This window comes from Elgaria multicarinata, chromosome 22 (genome assembly GCF_023053635.1).
Source record: "Elgaria multicarinata webbii isolate HBS135686 ecotype San Diego chromosome 22, rElgMul1.1.pri, whole genome shotgun sequence".
NCBI lineage: Eukaryota > Metazoa > Chordata > Lepidosauria > Squamata > Anguidae > Elgaria > Elgaria multicarinata.
This window is the reverse complement of record NC_086192.1, coordinates 1,712,985-1,736,664: the sequence shown is the minus strand read 5'-3', so window position 1 is coordinate 1,736,664 and position 23,680 is coordinate 1,712,985. Positions and strand designations below refer to the sequence as shown.

At 55.0% G+C, this 23,680-nt stretch overlaps 1 protein-coding gene across 6 annotated transcripts in view; it reads left to right on the top strand.

Moving 5' to 3' along the window:
- The window catches only part of MYO18A (myosin XVIIIA), a 124,872-nt gene that overhangs the window by 61,949 nt on the left and 39,243 nt on the right, over positions 1-23,680 (top strand). For all 6 annotated transcript variants that reach the window (XM_063146401.1, XM_063146400.1, XM_063146398.1 and 3 more), the window contains 13 exons: positions 816-957; positions 3,850-4,009; positions 4,482-4,668; positions 6,322-6,559; positions 9,466-9,575; positions 9,885-9,950; positions 13,068-13,196; positions 15,195-15,338; positions 17,184-17,273; positions 18,082-18,201; positions 19,475-19,586; positions 19,954-20,081; positions 21,841-21,995. In XM_063146401.1, the coding sequence (XP_063002471.1) occupies positions 816-957; positions 3,850-4,009; positions 4,482-4,668; positions 6,322-6,559; positions 9,466-9,575; positions 9,885-9,950; positions 13,068-13,196; positions 15,195-15,338; positions 17,184-17,273; positions 18,082-18,201; positions 19,475-19,586; positions 19,954-20,081; positions 21,841-21,995 (1,781 nt within the window). The remainder of the gene's footprint in view (positions 1-815; positions 958-3,849; positions 4,010-4,481; positions 4,669-6,321; positions 6,560-9,465; positions 9,576-9,884; positions 9,951-13,067; positions 13,197-15,194; positions 15,339-17,183; positions 17,274-18,081; positions 18,202-19,474; positions 19,587-19,953; positions 20,082-21,840; positions 21,996-23,680) is intronic.

Below are 23,680 nucleotides of genomic sequence, written 5' to 3'. Positions count from 1 at the left end.
TTGGACTGGAGAGGCCGGGGCTGGAACCCGGCCGGGAGGGAGGCCTGAGCGATGCCTCCCACCTCCCAACCGGCAGCCTGGAGAACAGGGAATTGGGAGAACTGTTTTTGGGACTGGGGGACGGGGAAGACCTGGGAGATGCTTACCTCCTTTCGGGACGGCTTTGTGTTCCTCGCTTTCGGGAAAGCCTCCCCATTGTGCAGCTGGGAAACCTTTGGCTCACCCCTTCCCTTCCCCTGACTTCTGCGACCTGGAGGCAGCAAGGGCTCCAGCAGCACCAGAGAGGGCTGAGGTGTGCGTGTGTGCGTGTGTGCGGGGGGGGGGGCAGCTGCTCCCTCCAATCGCTCCCTGTTGAGTTGCGGGGAGTAATTTTCCTGCTTAAGCCTCCAGATTGAATTTCTACCGAGTAAACGTCTCATGCTGGAACATTTTACTAGACAATGTGTGTTTCTTCTGTCTCTGGTATTAAGTATTGATTCTGCCTGGGCAAAGCGTTGGGGTTGTTTCTTTTTCATAAGCTGAAGCCGAGCGAAAGGCCGCCTGTGTTGCTCTGCTTGCTTTCCACCGCTTGGTTGCTTCGGGAGCTGGGCTTTCCCAGGCAGGCAGGCAGGCAGGCAGGCTGGGGGCACAGGCTCACCTGCGCGGAGGGAGGGAGGGAGGGAGGGATGAGCAGGGCGCGTTCCTCCCTTCCTTGGCACGGCTGCCCCTCTTGGGCCTTTTGCCCCCTTCCTTTCTCCCGCCCCACTGGGATCCCAGCTTCTCAGCGGAGCGAATGTCTCCCGTCACGCAAGGAGCTCTTGGGCGCCTCCCTGCAGGTCCGCTCTCTCGCCCGGACCGACGAGGCCCGAGGGCTGCTGTGGCTGCTGGAGGAGGAGTCCCTTCAGCCGGGAGGCAACGAGGACACCCTGCTGGAAAGACTCTTCACCTACTACGGGCCGCAGGACGGGGACAAGAAAGGTAAAGGGGCAAGAGTGACGTTAAACGCATTTTGCTTTATTTTACGTGAAACAGGGTTGAACCCCTGTGGGCCGAATCGGGGGCCGCTTTCCCTGGGTGGGCAGAGCCAAAGGCGGTGGGGGCGGGGTTAGCCCCTCCCGTTAGCCTGTGGTCTCATAAAACTCCGCCTGCAAAAGAATGAAATTTAATAGGGATAAACGGCAAGTTCTACATCTAGGAAATAGAAACCAAAGGCACAGTTACAAGATGGGGGGATACTTGGCTCAGCAATACTACAAACGAGAAGGAGCATGGAATTGTTGTAGATCACAAGCTGAATAGGAGCCCACAGTGCGATACGGCTGCAAGAAAGGCAAATGCTATTTTGGGCTGTGTTAACAGAAATATAGTTTCCAAATTGTGCGAGGTACTGGTTCCCCTCTATTGGCACTGGCACCTCATCTAGAGTATTGCGTCTAGTTCTGGGCACCACACTTCAAGAAGGACGCAGAAAAGCTGGAGCATGTTCAGAGGAGGGCAACCAGGATGATCAGGGGTCTGGAACCAAAGCCCTATGAAGAGAGACTGAAAGAGCTCGGCATGTTTAGCCTGGAAAAGAGAAGATTGAGGGGAGACATGAGAGCACTCTTCAAATACTTGAAAGGTTGTCATACAGAGGAGGGCCAGGATCTCTTCTCGATCCTCCCAGAGTGCAGGACACGGAATAATGGGCTCAAGTGACAGGAAGCCAGATTCCGGCTGGACATCAGGAAAAACTTCCTGACTGTTAGAACAGGAGAACAACGGAACCAGTTACCTAGGGAGGTTTTGGACTCTCCCACACTAGAGGCCTTCAAGAGGCAGCTGTCAGGGATGCTTTAGAGTGGATTCCTGCATTGAGCAGGGGGTTGGACTCGATGGCCCTAGAGGCCCCTTCCAACTCTACTGTTCTATGATTCTATGAACCACGCCAGAGGAGAGGCATTTCAACCTTTTAGAACCAGGGGAGGAAAGCTGCATAAAAGTGGCAGACCACCTCAAGCGGCGCTGCCCTTTGGAGAACCCGGATGGTCAGATTGGGGCCTTGAGGTTCTGCGCCCCTGATTTAAAACTTACCTGTTCTACCTTTTTAGTAAAAACAAACTTTTGAGGCAACAATAATGAAAGCTGAACAATTTTAAGATGCACACAACAGTTAAAAATGCCTGCTGCCCTTTAGATCTTCTAGTGAAGCCTTGGTCTGAATACTGTCCTACGAAGAGCCTAGCTTAGCCTGCAGTAGGGATGGGGCCTTCTCTTTATTGGCCCCAGTGCTGGGGAACTCTCTGCGGGCTTTTTAAAACAGGCAAAACACTTTCCTTTCTTCCCCTTGTATGGATTTCGTTTGCTGGGCTCTTTCCTTGTTTTTAGATTGTACCATTTCTTCACTTTGTGGATTGCTTTTCAAATCAGTATGAAAAGGCGCTATGCAGAATGTTTTGAAATGATGAAAATAAACACAAACAGTAATCACAGGAGACTAAGAAGCAGCAGCATTCAGATGTTATTCAGCAGGAGCTTGGGAGAAAACACTCATCTTTAGGTGGGGCTTAAAAGCGAACAGTGTTAGGACAATGCCTCTAGGGAAAATACTCCATAGTTGTGACATATTGGGGAATAAACCCCCAAATGGAGCTAACACACAAACCCCTGAAATGTTGAGGTGGGGGAGACAGCTTTTGATTCAGTGGCTCTGTATGAGTCACACTGGGAGCAAACTGTGTGTGTGAGAGAGAGAGAGAAGTGGAGGGGGGGGAAGAGAAGTGAGGAACTCAGCACGCAACAGAAAAACCCGTACCTGCTCCTCTTTGCAGGTATGTCTGCAACCTTAACATCTGTTCAGGTCTCCTCAGATAATGAAAACAGAAACGTGCACTTCAGTGCTAATCTAGGATCATGGGAAGCAGTGTTTTTGAGGGCCATGGTGCAAGGGCCTCTCCCTCAAGGACCCAATCCCAGAGTGCAGGACACGGAATAACGGGCTCAAGTTAAAGGAAGCCTGACTGTTAGAGCAGTGCGACAATGGAACCAGTTGCCTGGTGAGGTTGTGGCCTCTCCCACACTAGAGGCCTTCAAGAGGCAGCTGGACAACCATCTGTCAGGGGTGCTTTAGGGTGGATTCCTGCCTTGAGCAGGGGGTTGGACTCAATGGCCTTGTAGGCCCCTTCCAACTCTGCTATTCTATGATTCTATGAGTCTGCCTCCTCACCGCCGTGGTCACCCGTTACTCTTCCTCTTCCTCGCCATGGCTGCCACTTGCTTGCCTGACAGGCAGGGAGCAAGAAGGCAGCGGGAACAGCCGCTCCTCCTCCTCTCCACCACCACCGTTGTTGACTGGCCCAGGTGAAGAAGCAGGGAGCAGTGGGGAACAGGAGGAGCGAGTCTGGGGCGGGGGCTCTTCTCCGTGGGCCCCTGCTGGGGTGGGGTGGGTCATCAGCAGGTGCCCCACCCTGCCTACCCTGGCAGGAAGCAGGGTTGTGGTTTCCTGATGTTTTGTCATACTGCTCTAACCGTCAGGAAGTTTTTCCTGCTGTCCAGCCAGAATCTGGCTTCCTGTCACTTGAGCCCCTTATTCGGTGTCCTGCACTCTGGGAGGATTGAGAAGAGATCCTGGCCTTCCTCTGTGCGACAACCTTTCCAGTCCTTGAAGAGTGCTCTCATGTCTCCCCTCAGTCTTCTCTTCTAAACATGCCCAGTTGTTTCAGTCTCTTCCTGCTGTCCCGGGAAGGAGAGCCAGGCCAACCTGCAGGGATTGTGAACGTTTAGTGCAGGGCACTGGCTGCACCTCCGGAACCCTCAGGCATGCTGGGAAAAGGCTGCCAGGGGGGCGAGGAGCATGGCCCTCCGCTGAGCGCCCCCGTCTTTCTCTTGCAGGCCACAACCCCCTGCTCCGGAGCAGCAAGCCCCGGCACTTCTTCCTGGGCCACAGCTACGGCACAAACTGGGTGGAGTACGACACCACGGGCTGGTTGAGTTACGTCCGGCAGAACCCTGCCTCCCAGAACACCTTGGCTCTCCTGCAGGAATCCCAGAAGTAAGTCCGGGAGGGGGGCGGCTTGCAGTCTGCCGGTGGGAGAATCCCAACCCCTCCTGCGCTCAGGGCGTCTCTCGCGCTGGAGATGTGGGGCGCGGTGTGGATCTGCCTCCTGCTGCAGCGATGGGAGGAATGTTGGGTTTGTTTACCTTCGCTTTCTTTTGCGCTGGTGTATTAACTTATGCTGGGCACAGCCTACTCCATCGTTCCTGCATCAGAGCAGGCCTTGTTTCCCCTTCCTCGCTCGGAGGTGTCCCTTATTAACTAGCCCTTCCTCTGCTGCCTGGAAGGATCGTCTGTGTGGTCCCAAAAGCAACGGCACGCCCTCCTCTCCACCCCACCGGCCCTGGGGAGAAAGTGAGAGCCGCTTGTCCCTGCGCTGGCGTGCTCTTTTCCGGTTAGCCTTGGTAGGGAGACGAAGTGCGGGAAAGGCATTGATTCTTTCTCTTCCCCCTTCCACTGCCTGTCTCAGGAAAATAATCAGCAGCCTCTTTGCGGGCCGAGCCGGGACCGCCATGGTGCTGTCCGGATCCATCGCTGGCCTGGAGGGGGGCTCCCAGCTCGCCCTGCGCAGGGCCACCAGCATGCGGAAGACCTTCACCACAGGGGTGGCAGCGGTGAAGAAGAAGTCGACGTGCATCCAGATCAAACTGCAAGTGGTGAGAGAGAGAGAATGCACTCAGCACATGCTCAGAGGGACTGCTGCTGCTTTGTGTAACACAGTGCTGAAAGCCGTCTTTTGGACTGAGCCTTACTTGAGGGGGAGGGGACAGGGATTGGAGAGAGGGGAAGACGGGTGATGGTTTGGAGCTGGCTCACCAATTTCAGCACTGCTAGTGTTGCTTCTTCTCAGCAGTGCAGGCCGGAGTGTTCAACTCCCTTCTCGTTGGAGGCCGCCCAGCCCCATAGAAGCCTCGACTCCCCCAGGAATAGGGGCCAGTGTCTACATTGGCAAAGGAGCAGTCTAGGCCCTTAGCACCTTCATCCAGTTCTCTTCTTCTTCCTTTGCTATGCAGTTGTGCCTATAACTAAAGGGTTATTTTCTGAGGAGGAAGGACACCACAGAGCGTGTTTCTGGCAGTTCCCCCCCCCCCGCCCCGCTTTTTCCTACAAGGCTCCATCAGGGGGAGCGGAAGGTGGCGGAGAGTGTTGGCAAGTGGTGGGCCAGTGGGCCACGGTCCGGGGCACGGCTCGTAGAAAAGGGATATTATAGAGCTGCAAAAAGTGCAGAAGAAGGCAACTGAAATGGCCAAGGGGCTGGAGGGACCCTCATATCAGGAAAGGTTACAGTGTCTGGGACTGTTTAGCTTAGAGAAAAGGGGTGGAAGAGGAGACGTGATAGACATGTACAGAATCATGCAAGGTGTGGAGAAAGTGGGTAAGGAGACGTTTTCTCTCTCCCTCATGATTCCATGAAGCCGATTGGCAGGAGATTCATAGAATGATAGAATAGCAGAGTTGGAAGAGGCCTGTAAGGCCATCCAGTCTAGCCCCCTGCTCAATGCAGGAATCCACCTTAAAGCATCCCTGAGAGATAGCCATTCAACTGCCTCTTGAAGGCCTCTAGTGGGGGAGAGCCCACACCTTCCTAGGTCATGGGTTCCATTGTCGTACCACTCTAACAGTCAGGGCATTTTTCCTGCTGTCCAGCCGGAATCTGGCTTCCTGTCACTTGAGCCCATTATTCCGTGTCCTGCAGTCTGAAGAAGAGATCCTGGCCTTCCTCTGTGTGACAGGATGGAGAAAAGGACGGACTTCTTCACTCATTGCAGAGTTAAACTATGGCATTGCTACCACAGGGTGTGGTGATGGCCACCCATTTGGATGGCTTTAAAAGGGGGTTGGATAAATTCCTAGAGGAGAAGGCGATCCATGGCTACTAACCCCTGATGGCTTTGTGCTACCTCCAGTAGCAGAGACCATAAGCCTGTGTGCACCAGTTGGAGGGTGCTCTTGCACCATGTTCTGCTTTGTTGGTCTCTGGTGACAGCTGGTTGGCCACTGTGTGAACAGAGTGCTGGACTAGATGGACCCTTGGTCTGGTCCAGCCTTAGGGCTCTTATGATGCCCTATTTGCAGGCTAATTTGGCCCATAGGCTGCCGGTTGCCAACTGCTGCAACAGGATCAGGCTCTCCAAAGCACGCATGAAAGTCGTGGGCCCTCTGGCCCCAACAGCCTGCCAGTCACGGGGCAGAGAGCTCCGGCTATTGGGCGGTATAGAAATGCAATAAATAAATAAATAAATAAATAAATGCCCGGCCCCTGCCTTTCCCATCATCCCTGGACTTAAGCCTCTTTCCCTGGCCTTCAGGACGCGCTCATCGACACCCTCAAGAAGTCAAAGCTCCACTTTGTGCACTGCTTCCTGCCCAAGGCAGATGGCTGGAGTGGGGACCCCCGGGGGCCGTGCGCCCGGCGGGTGAGCACCAGTGAACTGGACCTGCACGGCGAACACTGCGAGGCCGGCCTCATGCAGCTGGACGTCCCCCTGCTGAGGGCCCAGATCCGGGGCTCCCGTCTCCTCGATGCCCTTCGGATGTACCGCCAAGGTTGGTGCCTCTCCTCCCCAGGTGTGTGTGTGTGTGTGTGTGTGTGAAGGCTCCCGGGCGTTCAGTGGGGGAAAGAGACACCTTTCCGACTCCTGCCTGTGATGGAGGCCCTGCTAGCAAATAAGTTAACCGTAGGCCAGGTCCTGCTGTGTTTGTGGGGCAATTAATTCTGTTGCAGGCCATGTTGTGGGCAATTTGAAACCATGGTGGGGGCGTTAGAGTGTGTGTGTGTGTGTGAGTGAGTGAGTGAGGGCGGGGGAGGAAATAGCTGAGCTGAATATTCTCTGCTTCCAATGTTCAGATAGCAATTTCGGTAAGATGACAATTTCTCCCAAGAAGCCTGTAAGAATGAGTGAGCAGTCAACTTTTTTGCTCTAATTAGCACTTTTTCTCTTGGCAGCAGGGCGGATTCCACCCTGGGCGCCAATTAATTAGCGATGACATCACTGGGAACGAGTGAGGGCAACTGAGAGTGAAGACCAGTGAGGGCCCACATGTAAATCAGTGGGTTTTGCAAGGAGAGAATCCCCTGCACACTTGGGGGTAATTTAGCTCGGCCCTAAGGAGAATCTGCCCCTTTCAACCCCTCTGAGCCTGGTTTTGTTTTCTGTCCCTCCTGCCTCCTTCCCTTCCCCAACATGAATGATGGCCTGTGTTCATATTCCGCTCCGCCCCATCCTCTTGGGAAGACACCCCACCCCCACCCAAATAAGCCCACTCCTGTGTTCATCCTTCCGAAAGACATGCAGCTGAATTGGTGTTTATTATTTCAAAACTAGGTTGTTAGTGCTCTGAAGCAAGATCAATGTTTTGTGCAGGATCCGGGATCAATTTCTCAGCAGGGGAGGGTAGGGTGTGTGTGTGTGGGGGGGGGGGGAGTTCCAGGAGCCTGATCAATGATGCTGATGATTAATTAAGACCTGAAGAATCAACACCGCTATCTTTGCCCATAAATTTAATTGCAATTCGTACACAGTCAATAGCAAGGGTGTATTCTAGGGCTTTCTGCCTGCAGGTGAAGGGAGGCAAAGTCCTCCTGCGAAGAGGAGGGAAGGAGGCAGCTCATTTGGCCCCTTTTCTAGAAGAGGGGGGCAGCTTTTCGGCATAGTTGAGTCTCTCTGGCACATCTCCTCCTTGGCCATCTGTAGTAAAGAGCCTTCCCCAAACACAACCAGGGATTTAGCAACTTTCAAGCCTGTCTCTCTCCCTCAGTGGGAAATTAGGCCGCAGCGTTCCCCCCGCCCCCCCCCCCCGCCCTTGCTTCCCCGCCCCCAAGAGTTCAAGGTCATTTGGGGTGAGTGGAAAGGGATCCTTGCATGTGTTTTCACCTCTAGTAAACGCGATGGTTTCAAAACAGGGTTTCTGTTTTGGCCAGACGCAAACAGCGGGGACTAAAGAAACGCGTGTTGAACGCCGGGGGTTGGTGGGAGCAGAAATGTCTTTCGAACCGCTTCCAACCATCTTGAGAACAATTGTCCGACTCCAGCTGCTCTCAGCTGCTTTCCTCTCTGCCTCTGGTGACCTGTGTGTGTGTGTTATATAAGCATTTGTGTTTTTATCTGCCCTGGAAATCCCGAAGCTGTTCCGCTCTTTTGTCTCTGAATGGCAAATGGATAAGTTTGTTGCCATGCCGCCCTTTCCAAAGGAGCGCCGTCTCCGTGGACGGTTGCCCCCTCCCGACTTCTGTGTGCCGCCCTCTTTCCACGCCGGGCTTGGAGTTCCTGAACCTCAGGGCACCTCGCGGGCAGGGCCTCCCTGCCAGACTGCGCTCCCACTTGGCTCCGGCCGAGAGAGGCTCCACCACCAAACATGGCATTGACGCGCTCCAGCCCCGTCTTGGGGGGGCGCGTTCTCAAATGACTCCCTGGCTTATCTCGGTGCGCCGGCCAAGTTTTCTCCGCGTGTGCCAGAGATATGTCATCTCTTCTCCCTCCTTGTTGCCATATTTGGAACTCAGGCAGTGCCAGGAAGGGGGGAACCAATCCTGCCCGTCTGTCTCCTGGGAGTGGGCCGGCCTAGAACTCTACAGACGTTCGCAAGCAAGTCCAAACACACGATCCATTTCCCATGTGTGCGATTTGAGATTCCCAGCAATAAGTATCATCAGCGGTAGATCGTTGCTGTAAATGTTCAGAAATGCTCTTTTTAATTATTATTATTTTCGGAGCTAGTTGCCCCAGGCACTGTGGGCTGCCGTGTTATTTACCGAAGTGTTTTTTTTGTGGTGGGGGTGGGGTGGGGGGAAAGGCATGGTAGCCTCTTCTCGCAGTGAATTCTGTAGGTTCATTGAATGCGCCGCGTTTCAGCCGTCGCTTTTGTCCTCTTCATGTGAAAGACAGGCCTTGTCGATTTTGTTATTAGTAGGGCTGCAACGTTTCATCGATTAATCAGTTTGGTTAATTGATCGAAACCTTCTCATTGGGCAGTAGATTGCCTATACATATCATTCTTTTTATACAGGGCATATAAAAACTGCAGGTAGCAAGCACTAACAGAGAAGAGGCCAACCTATATAATTTAATTCCGGAGATGCTTTTGGGGGCCATTTTCCTGTGATGAGGCTGAGGCCAATCATACCAGCATATTCTTTTCCTGCTAGTGACTAAGCTCTGTGTGTGTGTGTGTGTGGGCATTTCAGCCTTTTTGGGTGGCTTCGGGCGGCAGTGGCAGAGGCAGGGCGGCCACCCTGCGTTGGACAAAATGGCCTCCAAGGTCTCATCCAGCTTCAGCATCCTCGGCAGTCCCTGCCTCTTGCCAAATACGGGCTTGGGAACATTGGTCTTGCACCCCCAGCTGCTTCCAGCAGCACACACACCCACACACACACCCACACACACACACACACCGCTTGTCTTCCCAGGCCGGGCCTGTTCTTGTGACGCCCCTTTCTCTGTGACGCTCCGCAGGTTACCCTGATCACATGGTCTTTGCGGAATTCCGGCGCCGCTTCGACGTCCTGGCCCCTCACCTGACCAAGAAGCACGGGCGCAACTACATTGTCACAGACGAGAGGCGGGTATGTAGGCCTGGAAGTGGGGGGCTGAGGCCAGAAGGAGGAAGCTGAGGGACCAGGAAACAGGACCTGGGTTGCCATGGCACAAGAGTACGGGCCATGCTTCGTGGCAGCTGTGCCCTGGCTGAGAGATACTGCCACCATGGGAGTGCCAGCCCCATCCCACTGTTTGCAGGATCAGGGCCTGTAGTCCCTGCCCTGGGGGCGGGGGGATGGGACAGTGGGGGCACGGCTGCGCCGGTTCTGAGCATGTCCTCTGCCGATGTGGCTGTCAGCGTTGGACGTGCCTCCTCTTCCTCCTCCCCCTCACAGGCCGTGGAGGAGCTCCTGGAATCGCTGGAACTGGAGAAGAGCAGCCACCACATGGGCGTGAGCCGGGTAAGAGCAGCCTGCCCATATCTTGCTTTCCATCTGGCCCAGAGAAGCACCCAGGACTGGCGTGCGCTGGGGCTCGTGTCCTTCCCAGTGGGGAAGAGAGAGGGGGAGAGCCTGGAGCAGGATGATGGGGAAGGGGGCAGCCGCGGTTTTAAGCTTGCGCACGGATGCCTTGCGTGTTGCTCGGGGCTCCCTCGGCGGAAGAACGTGCGTCCGCGCACGCAACGGAAGAGTTCTGAGGCCTGCATGAGCCTTGGCGGCTGGAGGGCAAAAGGTGCTTGAGGGTGCTGCCTTCCTTTTGCCTTTTTGCCAGAGCACCCTCTTGCCAGATCGAACCGTCTAGTTGGAGCAGCCTGACCTTTAGTGGCAGCCAAGTCGTGTGGAAGCAGCAGCCTCGGCTCTGTCGCTCCTCTCCAGCTGCTGGTGTTCAGAGGCAGATAGACTGCCTCTGTAGGGGAAGGCTCCATTAGACCCTTTTGAGGGTTTTCGTTTGCTTTTCCTTGCGTCATTTATTCCACCCTTGCGAGCGATGGGGGCGAGGTGGTCTCTGGTGTCTCCCTCCTTCTCGTTTCAGCAGGTGTTGCCTGACTCTTTCAAGCATATCTTTGCCCCCTCCGTGAGAGCAAAACGCTTTCCTTTTTTCTGTTTTATGGAATTGGAGATCCTGGGGAAGCGGAATCCTGAGGCCAGTCCAGCAGCCTGCAACTTCCCGCTTCCCGCTCTCTCCCCAGAATTCCCTGCCCTGCTTTTGGGGGTGATGGCGTTTAGGGCTGAGCTTGCGACGTGCGTGTTAGGCGAGGCGCCTTGTTGGGCAGGAGGGAAATGCCACCGCGGTGGTGGTGGTGGCTCAGCGACTTCGGGGGAAGCGGAGCGGGCCTCTGTTTCTTCTCTGCTCAGTCAGGGCCACGTCGCCATGGGCTAATGCAAGGGGACAGGCGGCCTCAGGGCGGCAGGCACGCCGGCATTGTCACAGCAATCCTGTATGCTGCGGGAGTCCTTGGATTCAAAGCGGACAGAGGACAATCTCAGTGGGGCTGTGTGTGCACGCTTCCTGCCTTCCCCCCGCTTGCCCCCCCCCTCTGCAACGCTCCAGCGTGAAATTGGTCTGGCGGTGCAACACAGAGGAACTCCCACCCACCCTCCAGAAGGGAGGTGGGTGGTAGGATTGCCTTGCGTTCGTTGTGGGTAGTTGCACAGCTCCTGCTTGTAGCGGCTTTGTAGAGCTTCCGTTTGACAGAAGCCATCGGACCCCGATAGATACCATGGCTGGGGTGGGGGGTTGCTGGCAAATAATGGAGCTGAGGAGGCCCTGGGCTTGGAAGCACCCCTGACTATCCTGGTGAGAGCCGGACCTGTTCACTACCGTCTTCATCTTCATCTGACGGCCCCTCTCCAGGTCTCTCCTCTGAACGAGGTTTTTGAAGACAGTAACAGAGGGAAGGGCCTTTTTGGTGGTGGCTCCCGATGATTGTATTTAATAATAATAATAATAATAATAATAATAATAATAATAATAATATTTCTTGTACACAGTACTCAATTAAAACACAATCTACATTGTTAAAAACATCCTAAAAACGTTTTAAAAACATCTTTATTTTATTTACTTACAATATTTATATACTGCTCCCCATTCAAAGTTTCGGAGCGGTGTACAAGATAAAATAAAAAACAGAATAAAAACACATAAAAAATAGATCTTGAAAAGAAGCAAAATGCAAAGCGAATCGCAGCTGCTGATCCAGGGAAGGAAGGTGTCTCCGGAAGGAATGCAAAGGCGGCACCTGGCTGACCTCTCCAGAGGCAGGGAGTTCCGTCGGGCGGAAGGATCTCCCCAGCGAGGCCTGCCTGGCTCCCACTTTGCCTCGTGGTGCCGGGGGAGGACTTTCTTCTACTCCCCCTCATTTCACAGCCTAGGATAAAGAATTTTTACAGGTCCTGGGTTTGTTTTTGTTTTTACACTGTTGGTTCTGCAACATTGTTTTTTTTGTAAAAAAAATTTTTGATCCAATTTATTTATTTATTTATTGCATTTTTATACCACCCAATAGCCAAAGCTGTCTGGGCGGTTTTAAAAAATGAAAACCATGGCAACCATTGAAAATATAAAACAAACGGTAAAAAAGCAAAATATAAAATGCAATATAAAAACACAACCAGGAATAAAATCGAGCAACAATGCAGAATTTAATAGATTTAAAATACAAATTTAAAACAGCAAAGTTAAAATTAAGTTGATAGACTGTTAAAATGCTGAGAGAATAAAAAGGGTTTTGCCTGGCATCAAACAGAGTATAGTGTAGGTGCCAGGCGAACCTCTTTAGGGAGCTCGTTCCCTCCACCTGGTAGCCACCTGCCTTCATAGAATCATAGAATAGTAGAGTTGGGAGGGGCCTATAAGGCCATCGAGTCCAACCCCCCACTCAGTTGCTTCCTTTGGCAGGGGCTCGCAGAGAGGGACCCCTGAGGATGACCTTAGGGTCTGGGCAGGTCCATATGGGAGGAGGCGTTTTTATATTCTGTTCTTACATTGCACTTGTAGGGTTTTTAGTCATTGTAAAATGCCCAGGGAGCTGTGGCTATTGGACAACATAGAAATGTAATAGATGAAATGAATCCCCCAAACTCACTTCCTGGAGCTCCCAGCTAGCCACCGTGGCCTCTGAGGCTAGCCCTGACGACCTTCCGTGGCTGCAGGGAAAAGTCTGTGTTGTTTGCCATGTGTGAAGCGACTTTTCTATCCTTAAATGGGGATGTGGAGGATTTTAAGAGAACCGTCCCTTGCCAGGATCCAGCCTTGCTTGCCTCGAAAACAGCAGGCCTTCTCACTCCGGTAGTAACTCCAGCAACTGCTTCCTTTCCGTACGGTCTCCACTGCTCTTTGGGGTGGGTGGGAGCTACTTTTGGGAGTCAGGGTCATGGAAAGATGGTCCGTGGCAGGGGACGGTTTTTTGCCAACGCTATGTTGGAGGCCGGCCAGTTGACATGTGCGTTGCGGCCAACCTGCTGGCCTTTCGCCCCTCCATGCTGTCCTTGCCCCAAAACTGGGAATTGACTCCCTCTTTTCTGCAACTTCTCTACTTTTCTTCTCTCTCCTCCCCCCCCCCCGACCCCCGCAAGGTGTTTTTCCGGGCAGGGACCCTGGCCAAGCTGGAGGAGCAGCGTGACAAGCAGACGAGCAGGAACATTACGCTTTTCCAGGCCGCCTGCCGGGGTTTCCTTGCGCGCCAGCAGTTCAAGAAGAGAAAGGTATGCTTTTATTTTATTTTTTTGTGGGTGGTGGGTGGGAGAAGGAGAACTTGAGGGAGGAGAAAATGCAGTGAGTCACCCCCCCTCCCTATACACACACACACACACACTCCCCGCTCCTGTTGCGTTTACATCTCCTGCTGCCAGGTCTCTTACGTAGCCTAAAATGGGCAGTTCTGCCTCCCACGATCGCTGGGCCGAGGCCCAGACTCGCAGGCTCCCTGAAGAGTGTCACTAGGGCCGGGGGAAGGCGGCTCTTTCACCTCCCCGCAGGTACAGAGAGTGTGCGTCTGTGTGTGTGTGTGTGTGCGGGGGTCTCTTCCCCCAACATCCGCCCAGGTGGTGGAGCTGCCTCAGCCTTCCCCGTCATTTCGGGGAGGTGGGCCGGGCCCTAAAGGAAATGTGGGTGTTTTGTCTCTCTTGTTCAGCTGCGTAGGGCTGTTGTGTGTGTGTTGAGGGGGCAGCTTTCTGGGGAACTCCTTGACCCAGGCTCCCTTGGGGCAGGATGGTGTGGGGCAAATGGCTTCCCTCTCCCTCTTTCCTCTAGAGCAGCCTTCCCCAACTTGGCACCTAGAACGGGAAGGCTAGCTGCCTAGAACGGGAAGGCTATCGTAGAGCACCATTGATGCTCCCCTCTCCTTAAAACCTCTCAGGATTGCCCATTTATTGGCCATGTTGAAGAAGCAGCTCGCAGCCGTGGGCCGGCCTTCAGCGCCCTCCGTCCCCCACGCTTACCCTCTTGGCTTCTGTTGTACTTCTTCCAGCACGGGCTCGTCCCATATTTTGTTGTCCTGCAGCGCCGGGCGCACTGCAGGGGCTTTAGGAAGGCCATCGCCCTCATTTCTGGGAATGGCCGGCGGGTGAGAGATGCAGAGCTTTCCTTTGGATAAGGACTCTTGTCCTTCCAGGGCGGATCCGGGGAAGGCGGAATCCTTTTGCCCCCGGTGCCCCTGCGCTCTCCGCAGGAACTCAGGACAGAAGCGGGTCCCTCTCCGTTGCCTTGGAGGCTGAGGTGCCTCCTGCATTGGCATAGATTTGGAATGGCTGAAAGAGCCTGGAGCCCGCCCTGCCCCACCCACCCACCCAAGCCATCGTGGGGACCTCACAGTTCGGCTCCAGAGATCTGGGTCCCAGTTCCCTTGAGAGGATGCCTGCCTGTCCCTCCTGGTTCTCTCCCTGCTGCGCTTGGGTTAGGAGGTGGAGGCGCTCTCCCCGCAGCAGGGCGGGGGGCAGAGAGGCTATTATGTTAAGATTAAAGAGCTGTGTCAGCTACTCGATTTATTACGGAGTGCGTAGAACAGAGACGTCCAAGCGGGGTCCTGCGTTTTCGGCAAGATTAGGCTTTACGGCTGGGTTTGGGGGAGAAGGTGTGTTTGCGAGCGGCGAAGAACGATAATAAGAAAAAGACGAGACGATAACTAATTTAAGAGTAAGCGCCCTGCTTCCTCCTGGCGTTTGGGCCCCCTCCCCCTCCTCCCTCCTGCTCCGCGCCCTGTAATGTTGCAGAAAAATAGTAGGAGCCCTGCCTGCCTGCCTGCCTGCCTGCCTGCCTCCTTTGGGCTCTGAAGCAGCCCCGGCTCCAGGTTTAGGGCCCCCCTCCGTGGACCCCTCCTGCTTTTCTTTTCACTTGCCCTCTCCTTCTCAACCCAAGTTGTGGATCCTTCCGCCAGAGCGTGAGGCGAGGCAAGAAAGCTGCTCTCTCTGTTCCCGTCCTTAGAGAAGGCAGGTAGTGAGAGCAAGGAGCCATAGGAGCAGCAGCAGCAGCAGCAGGGGCCGGGGACTGGTGGGGTGGGGGGGTGCAGCGGTGGGGGCCGGACTGGTGCCCGGCCATGCCTACCCCTGACGCCAGCCCTGCTCTGGGGCTTCACAGGGGTCAGTGACACCCCCGCTGGGAAAGCGTTCTGAGTTGGACTGCTGCTCACTTGGGGACGCCAGGAAGGTTCTCTTGACTGGATGCTCTCTTCTGCCCCCCCCCCCCCCGCCCCACAAAACACACAGATTCAGGACTTGGCGATCCGTTGCGTGCAGAAGAACATCAAGAAGAACAAGGGGGTGAAAGGCTGGCCCTGGTGGAAACTCTTCACCACCGTCAGGCCGCTCATCGAAGTCCAGCTGACCGAGGACCAGATCCGGGGCAAAGATGTACGTATGGCCACCTGCGCGTGGGAGGCAAGGGGAGCACCTGCTCCAGTGGGGCGAGCGGGCGTGTGTCAAAGGAGCAGCGTTGGACCGCCTCACCCAGCCCCGGACGGACCTTCCCTGTGTTCCCCGCTCTGGCGATCCTGTTCCAGGAGACTGGGCTCACGTGCAGAGCCGGTGCCGTGGCTCCTCCCCTAAAACGAGCCTCTGCTGCAAGGAGCTTGCAATCCAGTGTCCGAGGCAGTCAGCCTGTGTGCGCCAGTTGCTGGGGAACATGGGCGGGAGGGTGCTGTTGCACCGTGTCCTGCTTGTTCATCCCTGGCCGGCGGCTGCTCGGCCCTTGTGTGAACAGAGTGCTGGACTGGATGGAGCCTTGGTCAGATCCAGCCTCAGGGCTCCTCTTATGTTCAGTGTGACGTCTACACCGGCATTCCCCGACCGGGCACCTCCCACGTGGGTTGGCCATGCTGTCTGGGGATGATGGGAGTTGTAGTCCAATCCATGTAGAAGATGCCTGGTTGGGGAAACCTAGCCTTGGCAGTACTTGACCTTTCACCTATGTATTGGGAAGCCTCCTCCATCCTGCTGACGTGCCCCAGTGATTCGCCCCCCTGCGGAAAGGGGGGGCCTGAGCCAAATGGAGACGCGGCCCGATGTGTGAACGGGCTGCCCCCCAAGTGGATGTGGGCAGAGAGTCTCTTCCGCCTTCCCGGCTGATGGATCTTTTTGGTCAGGAGATCCATAAAACTAGGCCTTCCCTCCTTCCTTCCTTTGTTCATTGCATTTCTATACCGCCCAATAGCCAAAGCTCTCTGGGCAGTTCGCAAAAGTTAAAACCATCCAATACAATTCAGAGTATAAAAACAAACCACAGTATAAAAAGCACAATATAAAAAGCACAGCCAGGATGAAACCGAGAAGCAGTACAGAGATCTATACAGATTTAAAATGCAGATTTAAAACAGCAAGGTTAAAAGACTTAAGATGATAAAAGTGTTAAAATACTGGGGAAGTAAGAAGGTCTTCACCTGGCATCAAAACGAGTATAACGCAGGTGCCAGGCGAACCTCGCCAGGGAGCTCATTCCGGGGTGCCACAGCAGAGAAGGCCCTCCTCCTCCTCCGCCTCCTCCTCCTCCTCCTGGGGGCCTTTCCCCCTTTCCTGCCACTCCTTTTCGCCTTCTCCTTCTCCTTGGCTCCCTCCAAAGAAATCGGAGCCACTTTGGTACGGATTCCTGGTGGTTGCCGGGCCAGGCCTGCTTTCTTTAGGAACAGCAAGCTGCCTTCTCCTCAAGAAAAAACGGCCTCCTCTCACTAGCAGGGTTGTCTCAGGCAGCGAAGGGTCTTTCCCCATCGCCTGTTACCTGATACTTTTCACTGGAAATGCTGGGAATCAACCCCGGCACGTCCTCCACATGTGACTCCCTAGTTTTAGCACAGAACTGTCTTCATACGCTTCCAAACCATTCTCCGGATGAGGTTTCGTCTGAGGCAACGCCTTTGCAAGTGCAAGCCCTTTATCTCTTGCGATTCAGGGGTCCGGGGCTCAAGCCTTGGAGGTCGTCAGAGGGCAGCACGGTGACTCTGGGAACCGTTCACATTGGATCGGCTTTACCTGAGCTGCTGAGCAGCTGGGTTTCTCTTCAGGGGACTTCCTTTCCAACCCAAAGCCGTTGTCGCCACCCGTTTGCTCTCTGAGCGTGAGAGGCCCCTTTTAAGCAAGACTCCAAGCAAGCCAGGGAGTCTCTCTCCCTCCTCTGCGCTAAGCCGCCATTCCAAATCCCAAGGTGGAACGGCTGGAACTTGACAGTTGCTGCCTTGGCCTGACTTTGCCTTGCACTCCCTGCAGGAGGAGATCCAGCAGCTGAAAAGCCGGCTCGAGAAAGTGGAGAAGGAGAGGAACGAACTGCGTCTGAGCAGCGACCGCTTGGAGAATAAGGTGCGGCCCTTGAAACTGGCGCTGAGAGCTTTATTTTGAAGTTCCAGGTCTGTGCCAGGATGTCCAGGGAGATGGTGACTTAGAGGGCACAGGTGGACACAAAGAAGACTGATGTGGGAAAGCCAAGGACTGTCTACTACAGAGGGTGGGCAGGAAGTAGATCTCCAGATGTTTTGGTAATCCACTCCCAGTGTCCCGGATCATCGGCAGGGGCTTCTGGGAGTTGAAGTCCGCCTGGCGATGGACCTTCTCCCCACTGCTGGTCTGCTGCAACTGGCAGCGTCTCCCCGGGGCTTGAGAAGGGGTCTTTCCCAGCTCTAGGAGGAGGTGGAATCTGGGACCTTCTGCATGCTAAGCACTTGCTGCCCTATTGAGCTAAAGTCTCTCCCCATTGCTGCTGTTTAAGCACCGCTAAGGCTACGGTTTGCTGAAGAAGCAGGACGTTAACAGCGAGGGAAGCAGCCCAGCCAAAAGGGGGTGTATTAAGATGGCCTTGGGAAGGGGGAGACGGGGCTGTTGCAGCGAGGAAGACCGCTATGTAAAGGGGCAGTTAGTGGTGGAGTCCTTTGAAAAGGAGGATTGGCTGCCACGTAAACCCGGTGAGCCTGAGGCATTGTTTGGGATGGGAGACGTCCTCCCTGCCCCAGAACTGCTCCTTGCAGCTGAAGATTTTGGGGGGCAGACACCCACCCCCGATCTTATTCATCACCAGTAGTTTTTTGCTGTCCTGTCTCTTCCTGAGTGCCGCTCCGCAGGTCCCCCCTGCTTCGGGCTGCCTTTCCCACCTCTGTCTCTTGCCCTCTTCCAGATTTCAGAGTTGACGTCGGAGCTGACCGACGAGAGGAACACGGGAGAATCGGCGTCCCAGCTCCTGGACGCCGAGACTGCAGAGCGGCTGCGAGCAGAGAAAGAGATGAAAGACCTGCAGGTCAGCCGATTTCAGCCAAGCGGGCCAGGAGCTGGCGTGCTCTGGGGAGGCCCGGAGGGCAGGGTGGGGAGGGCTTGGAGCCAACGCCCCTCAACCCCGACGACCCACACAAGGCTGAGCCAATATCTGAGCCCTGACTTCTCCCGAGTGGAGTTAACTGAGCCCCGTTCTGCCTGGTTCACAAGTGACACTAAAGCCGAGTTCACACCACATGCTAACACACACACACCCAGTGTGGGTTGTTGTTGAACCGTGGGCTTTCGTATTGTCTGAACGCAGTGTGTTTTTTGCGCGGTTGTTAACCGCGCAGCGTGTCTTGTTAATCACCCCAAACAACCCAACAACAAGCCGTAGGATCTTAAAGTGGCTTGTGGGAGAAAAATAAATCACACTGCAGGCTTAACAAGCCGCCCTGCGGAAAACCCGCTGCATTCAGGCGACATAATAACCTACCCTGCAGAAAACTCTCTGTTCAGGCAACGTGATGGCAGATGGTGGGTTGGCGTGTTGGGTGAACCCATCCTAAGAATGGCGAACCACAAATGTTGCCCTTTTTCCTCTCCAAAATCTGGCGGGTCCTGCTTTGCCCTGTTCCTGTGAACTGGGCCTTTTTTCTTTTAAAAGGGTAAGATTATCAGTGGTCCGTTGCCTTTATGTTTTTTTTAATTAATATATTTTTATACTCCCCTTCAGCAGAAGTTTCTAGAGTCATTTTTGATAATGATTAAGAATAATTACTAAGAATAATTACAACTAGATGATATGCTATCCAAAGGTGAAATTCAATTACAGAAAAGAGATCAAAAGCAGCATAAACGAGCTTTAAAAGCCCGAGAGAACCAAAAAAGGATTCCCCTGGCACCGGAAAGATCACAGCATGGGTGCCAGGCGAGCCGCCTTGCTAACTGCCCAGAAATGCCACTCCTGGATTCGGCTTATGCTCGCTGCGGCCTCTGCTGTGCCAGGAAGCAGTGGGCACGGTGCCCCTAAGTGCCTGGCAGAGTTAACCTTTGCCTGTGCGAAGGGCGGGTCAGTGGGTTTGCTCCGGGCAATGGGCGAAGGGATCATGAAAACAAAGTGCAGAGCGCCCTGTCAGGAAGCGGCTTCTGGGTTCTTTGCCCACCTGCTGGAGCTGCCTGCCTGTACCAGACCTCCTCCTCCGTCGCAGCTCAGCAAGAGCCTCCCCTCCCGGGCAGCAGGACAGAGTGGAATCAGGGCAGTTGCTTTGCCCGGTCCTCTCTGGTGCTCTGAGCCAACTTTCTTCTCCCACCAGGCCAAGTACGATGCACTCAAAAAGCAGATGGACTCCATGGAGATGGAGGTGATGGAGGCCCGTCTCATCCGGGCCGCTGAGCTCAATGGCGAGATGGACGACGACGACTCCGGTGGGTTTCCCTGTTCCTTCGCTTGGCGGTCGCCCTGCGGTCTTCTCTTTCTGCCTGCCCGTGCCTCCAGGCCTTGCTAAGAGATTATTATTCCAGGTTATTTGGAAGCAGAATGAATGGCGCAAAACGGACAGGTGTCCAGCAGTTCCTTGAAAGCTGCCTTAAGCTTCTAGGCCTCAGGGTCTGGAGAGGCAAGTTTAGGGATGGGATGGGGACTGTATCTGAGGCAAGTGAATCTGCCGCAGATGAAACCTTCCGCTCTGGCTCAGGGTGAGGGCGAGTTTCTTCCTGGGTCACCTCTAGTAGCATGCATGGCCTACCGCTTCTCAATCTCTGTCTCTCTCTCTCTGCCTCCCCCAACCCACAGGTGGCGAGTGGCGCCTGAAGTACGAGCGCGCCATCCGCGAGATCGATTTCACCAAGCAGCGCCTGCAGCAGGAGTTTGAGGACAAGCTGGAGGTGGAGCAGCAGGGCAAGAGGCAGCAGGAGCGACGGGTGAGAGGCCTCCCTGGCCGCATGCCTCCCGCCCACGGGGGCGTTCACGCACCACCTGCTCCCGCCTCGGCACCTTTGACGGGGGAGTCCTGGACAGCCGGTTCCCCCCGGGGGCTGCTCCGGAGCCTCTGGTCCTGGGCTCCCGGGCCACGCCCTTTGCTGGCCCCCTCAGTCTTCCAGCATGCCCTCCTTCCCCACACCAGTGTGCCACCTGCTTCTTTGCCATCACCTGACCCACTTCCTTCAAGTCATGGGTGGCCAACCTAAATTGGGTGGGTGACCCCATTTCCGCCCATCCCTTTGTGGGCCGATGGCGTCAGAGGATCCCAGCCGTCGGAGGTCGCGAAAGGGCCCCCCTGTGTTCACTGGCTCCCCGTTGGCAGGCGAGGGGTCCGACCCCAAATCGCAGAGAGAAAGAGGGCCAGGGGGAGGGCGGCTGGCATTCGTCCGGCACTTGCAGGGTTCGGGGAGGGGAGTGGGCGGGGCCCCAGAGGGCGCCCCAAGCCTTCGCAGACCAGATCAGTTCGGTGGCCCAGAGGTTGCCCACCTTTGCTTTCGGGGATCGGATCAACTTGCACGCTCCTACTACATGTGTGTGGCCTCTTGGCAGGCGCCGGAGCTTGATGATTTTGGCTCATTTGCTCTCTTTTTAAACCATTTCCGTGTTTACTTTGTCTTTCCTGCGTCGGAGAATTGGGTCCTCGCTTGGCTTTTTACCCTTTGCGCCCTTGGCTCACCGGCTCAGGTGCCGCCTATACTGTGAAGATCCAACCCTTCCTTCCTTTCCTCCCCGCCCTCTGGGGCGCCCATCCTAAAATGGACCCCGTGGGCGTGGTGCGTCGGGAGGGACGTGGGGCACAAGTTGCTTGTCGGCAAGGGGTTGGGGGGGAAAGACCCCAAGCTGCTCCTCGCCGTGACCTCTTGTCTCACCCTGCGGCTTGCATTGCTCCCTTGAGCTTCCTGGGACTCATTGGCTCCATAAATGAGGGGTGGGGAACCTTGGACCTGGGGGCCAATCCCGCCCCATATGGATTCCCCAGGTGGCCCCGCCCCCTTCCCTCGGCCCTGCCCCCTTCCTGGCTTTTGTGCCCTCCCCCACGCCCTCAATTCAAAAGGGTTGAAATGCCTCTCCTAAGCGTGCTTCCTGGCAGGAAGACCTTCACAACTGGAGTCCGCTGGAGCTCCTTTCTATTCTTGGCCCCACCTGCCGCTGCAATGCAGCCCCTGAGAGCTTCTCCGAAGCTGAGCCCAGCTCTTGGGCCGGAAGAGGTTCCTCACCCGAATTCTGGAGCTCCACTTGCTCTCTGCTGGTGGCGCTCCTTTTTTTTTTAAAAAAAAATTTTTTTTATATATTTTTATTTTTTCTACATTACTTAAACATACACATTTACATTTCACATAAAACAACAACAACAACATACTGCATAATGTTGAATATTGAATACATAATATCTTATCTTAATAACATAATCAAAATTAACATACAAGTGCACCCCCCACCTCGGGATCCTGGCTGGTGGCGCTCCTTAACCCTTGGTTGCGTTTGGGTCTGTGCCTGTTCAGGGCTGCTTGTTCAGGGCTGCTTGTTCAGGGCTGCTTGTTCCGGCTGCTTGTTCAGGGCTGCTTGTTCCGGCTGCTTGTTCAGGGCTGCTTGTTCAGGGCTGCTTGTTCCGGCTGCTTGTTCAGGGCTGCTTGTTCCGGCTTTTGCTGCTGGGACTTGGCCCTCCGCTGCCCTGTGACTGCCTCCCTCCGTCCGCAGCTGACTGACTTGCAGGCCGACAGCGAGGAGAGCCAGCGCGCGCTGCAGGCGCTGAAGAAGAAGTGCCAGCGTCTGACGGCCGAGCTGCAGGACACCAAGCTGCACCTGGAAGGACAGCAGGGGCGCAGCCATGAGCTGGAGAAGAAGCAGCGCAGGTGAGGGTCCAGTCGGGGGGGGGGGGGCGAGCCTTGGGGAAGCGCATGCTCTCTCTGGTGGGAGATGGAGGCATTTCAGAGATCATAGAATCACAGAACAGCAGAGTTGGAAGGGGCCTCCAAGGCCATCGAGTCCAACCCCCTGCTCCATGCAGGAATCCACCCTAAAGCATCCCTGACAGATGGTTCTCCAGCTGCCTCTTGAAGGCCTCTCGTGTGGGAGAAGAGCCCACCACCTCACCAGGCAACTGATTCTATTGTCGTACTGCTCTAACAGGAAGTTTTTCCTGATGTCCAGCTGGAATCTGGTTTCCTTTAACTTGATTCCATTTTTCCGTGTCCTGCACTCTGCGAGGATCATAGAATCACAGAACAGCAGAGTTGGGAGGGGCCTCCAAGTCCATCATGTCCAACCCCCTGCTCAGTGCAGGAATCCGCCCTAAAGCATCCCTGACAGGTGGCTGTCCAGCTGCCTCTTGAAGGCCTCCAGTGTGGGAGAAGAGCCCACCGCCTCCCTAGGAGGGATCTCGGGGGATCGTGCGTGGCCAAGAAATGGCTACACATCCCAGCATGCCTCGCCTGGAGCTGCCCGTGCCCACCGAGAGATGCCTCCCTTCGCTCCTCGGCGGTGCTACTCCTCAAGAGAGCGACAGGGAGCAGCATTAGTGGCAGGCAGAGAGAGGCGGATTAATGTTACTCCGGGACCCGAGCAACGCTGGGAATATGCTAGTTTTAAATCTTTTCCTTTTAGGGTACATCCCTCCCAAGGCGGCTCACAAGATCAAAACAGTACAGCGATATACATGGCAATTAATAAAAGCTAGTGACAATCATAAAATGGACATCCTGCCCAGAAAACCCCCTCCTGGTCTACAGCTCCCACAGAGCTTTGCTGGCTGGAATGATGGGGGTTGTAGTCCAACACATCCAGAGGGTACCAGGTGGGGGGAAGCTCCCCCTCCTCCGCCAATACACTGTTGATTTGGTGCCCGTTGGAGCGTCTTTTTAATCCTCTGTGTTCTGACGTCAGCAATCTCCCCGCGGTGGCAAATTTTGCAGGTTGCCGCCTTCCTTCTCTCGAGCTCTGGCGCCTCTTTGGGTACCCAGCACTCTATATCAGGCTTTTCCAATTTGATGCCCTCTGCTGGTGCTGGACTGCAATGCCCCCAGGCTGGGGGATTATGGGCATCGCAGTCCAACACCAGCGGAGGCTGCCAGCTCAGTGAAGCCGGGCCTGCAGGGTAAGCCCCCCCCCCGCCCCGAAGCTGCGGCGCGTCTTGCTGTCCCTCCGCCTCCCCTCTGCCGTGCCAATCTGCATCTCATTTTGCCACTCGCCTTTCGTGCGCGGAATTGGCACAAGGAGAGCCTCCGCGCCTTCACCGCCATGAATCTAGGTAGTTCCACCTAATGATGAGCAATTAAGGAATTGAGAAGTTGTCCGGAGAGCCGTTAGCATAAAAGCCGGCCCCGGGCTGCGCCCTCCCATCAAGGCCCCCCCTCCGCCTCCGCCCTCTTGCGCGCTGCGCCATCTCCTCTTCCATTACGAGGCTCTCCTCGCTTTTTAAAAAATGTTATTAAGCAGCAGAGACGCTTTCATCTCATTATGGTAATGATCACACGGCAAAAGGAGAAGGGGGGAGACAGGAGACCCGGCGAGTGAGAGAATCAACCTAATTAATTTCAAT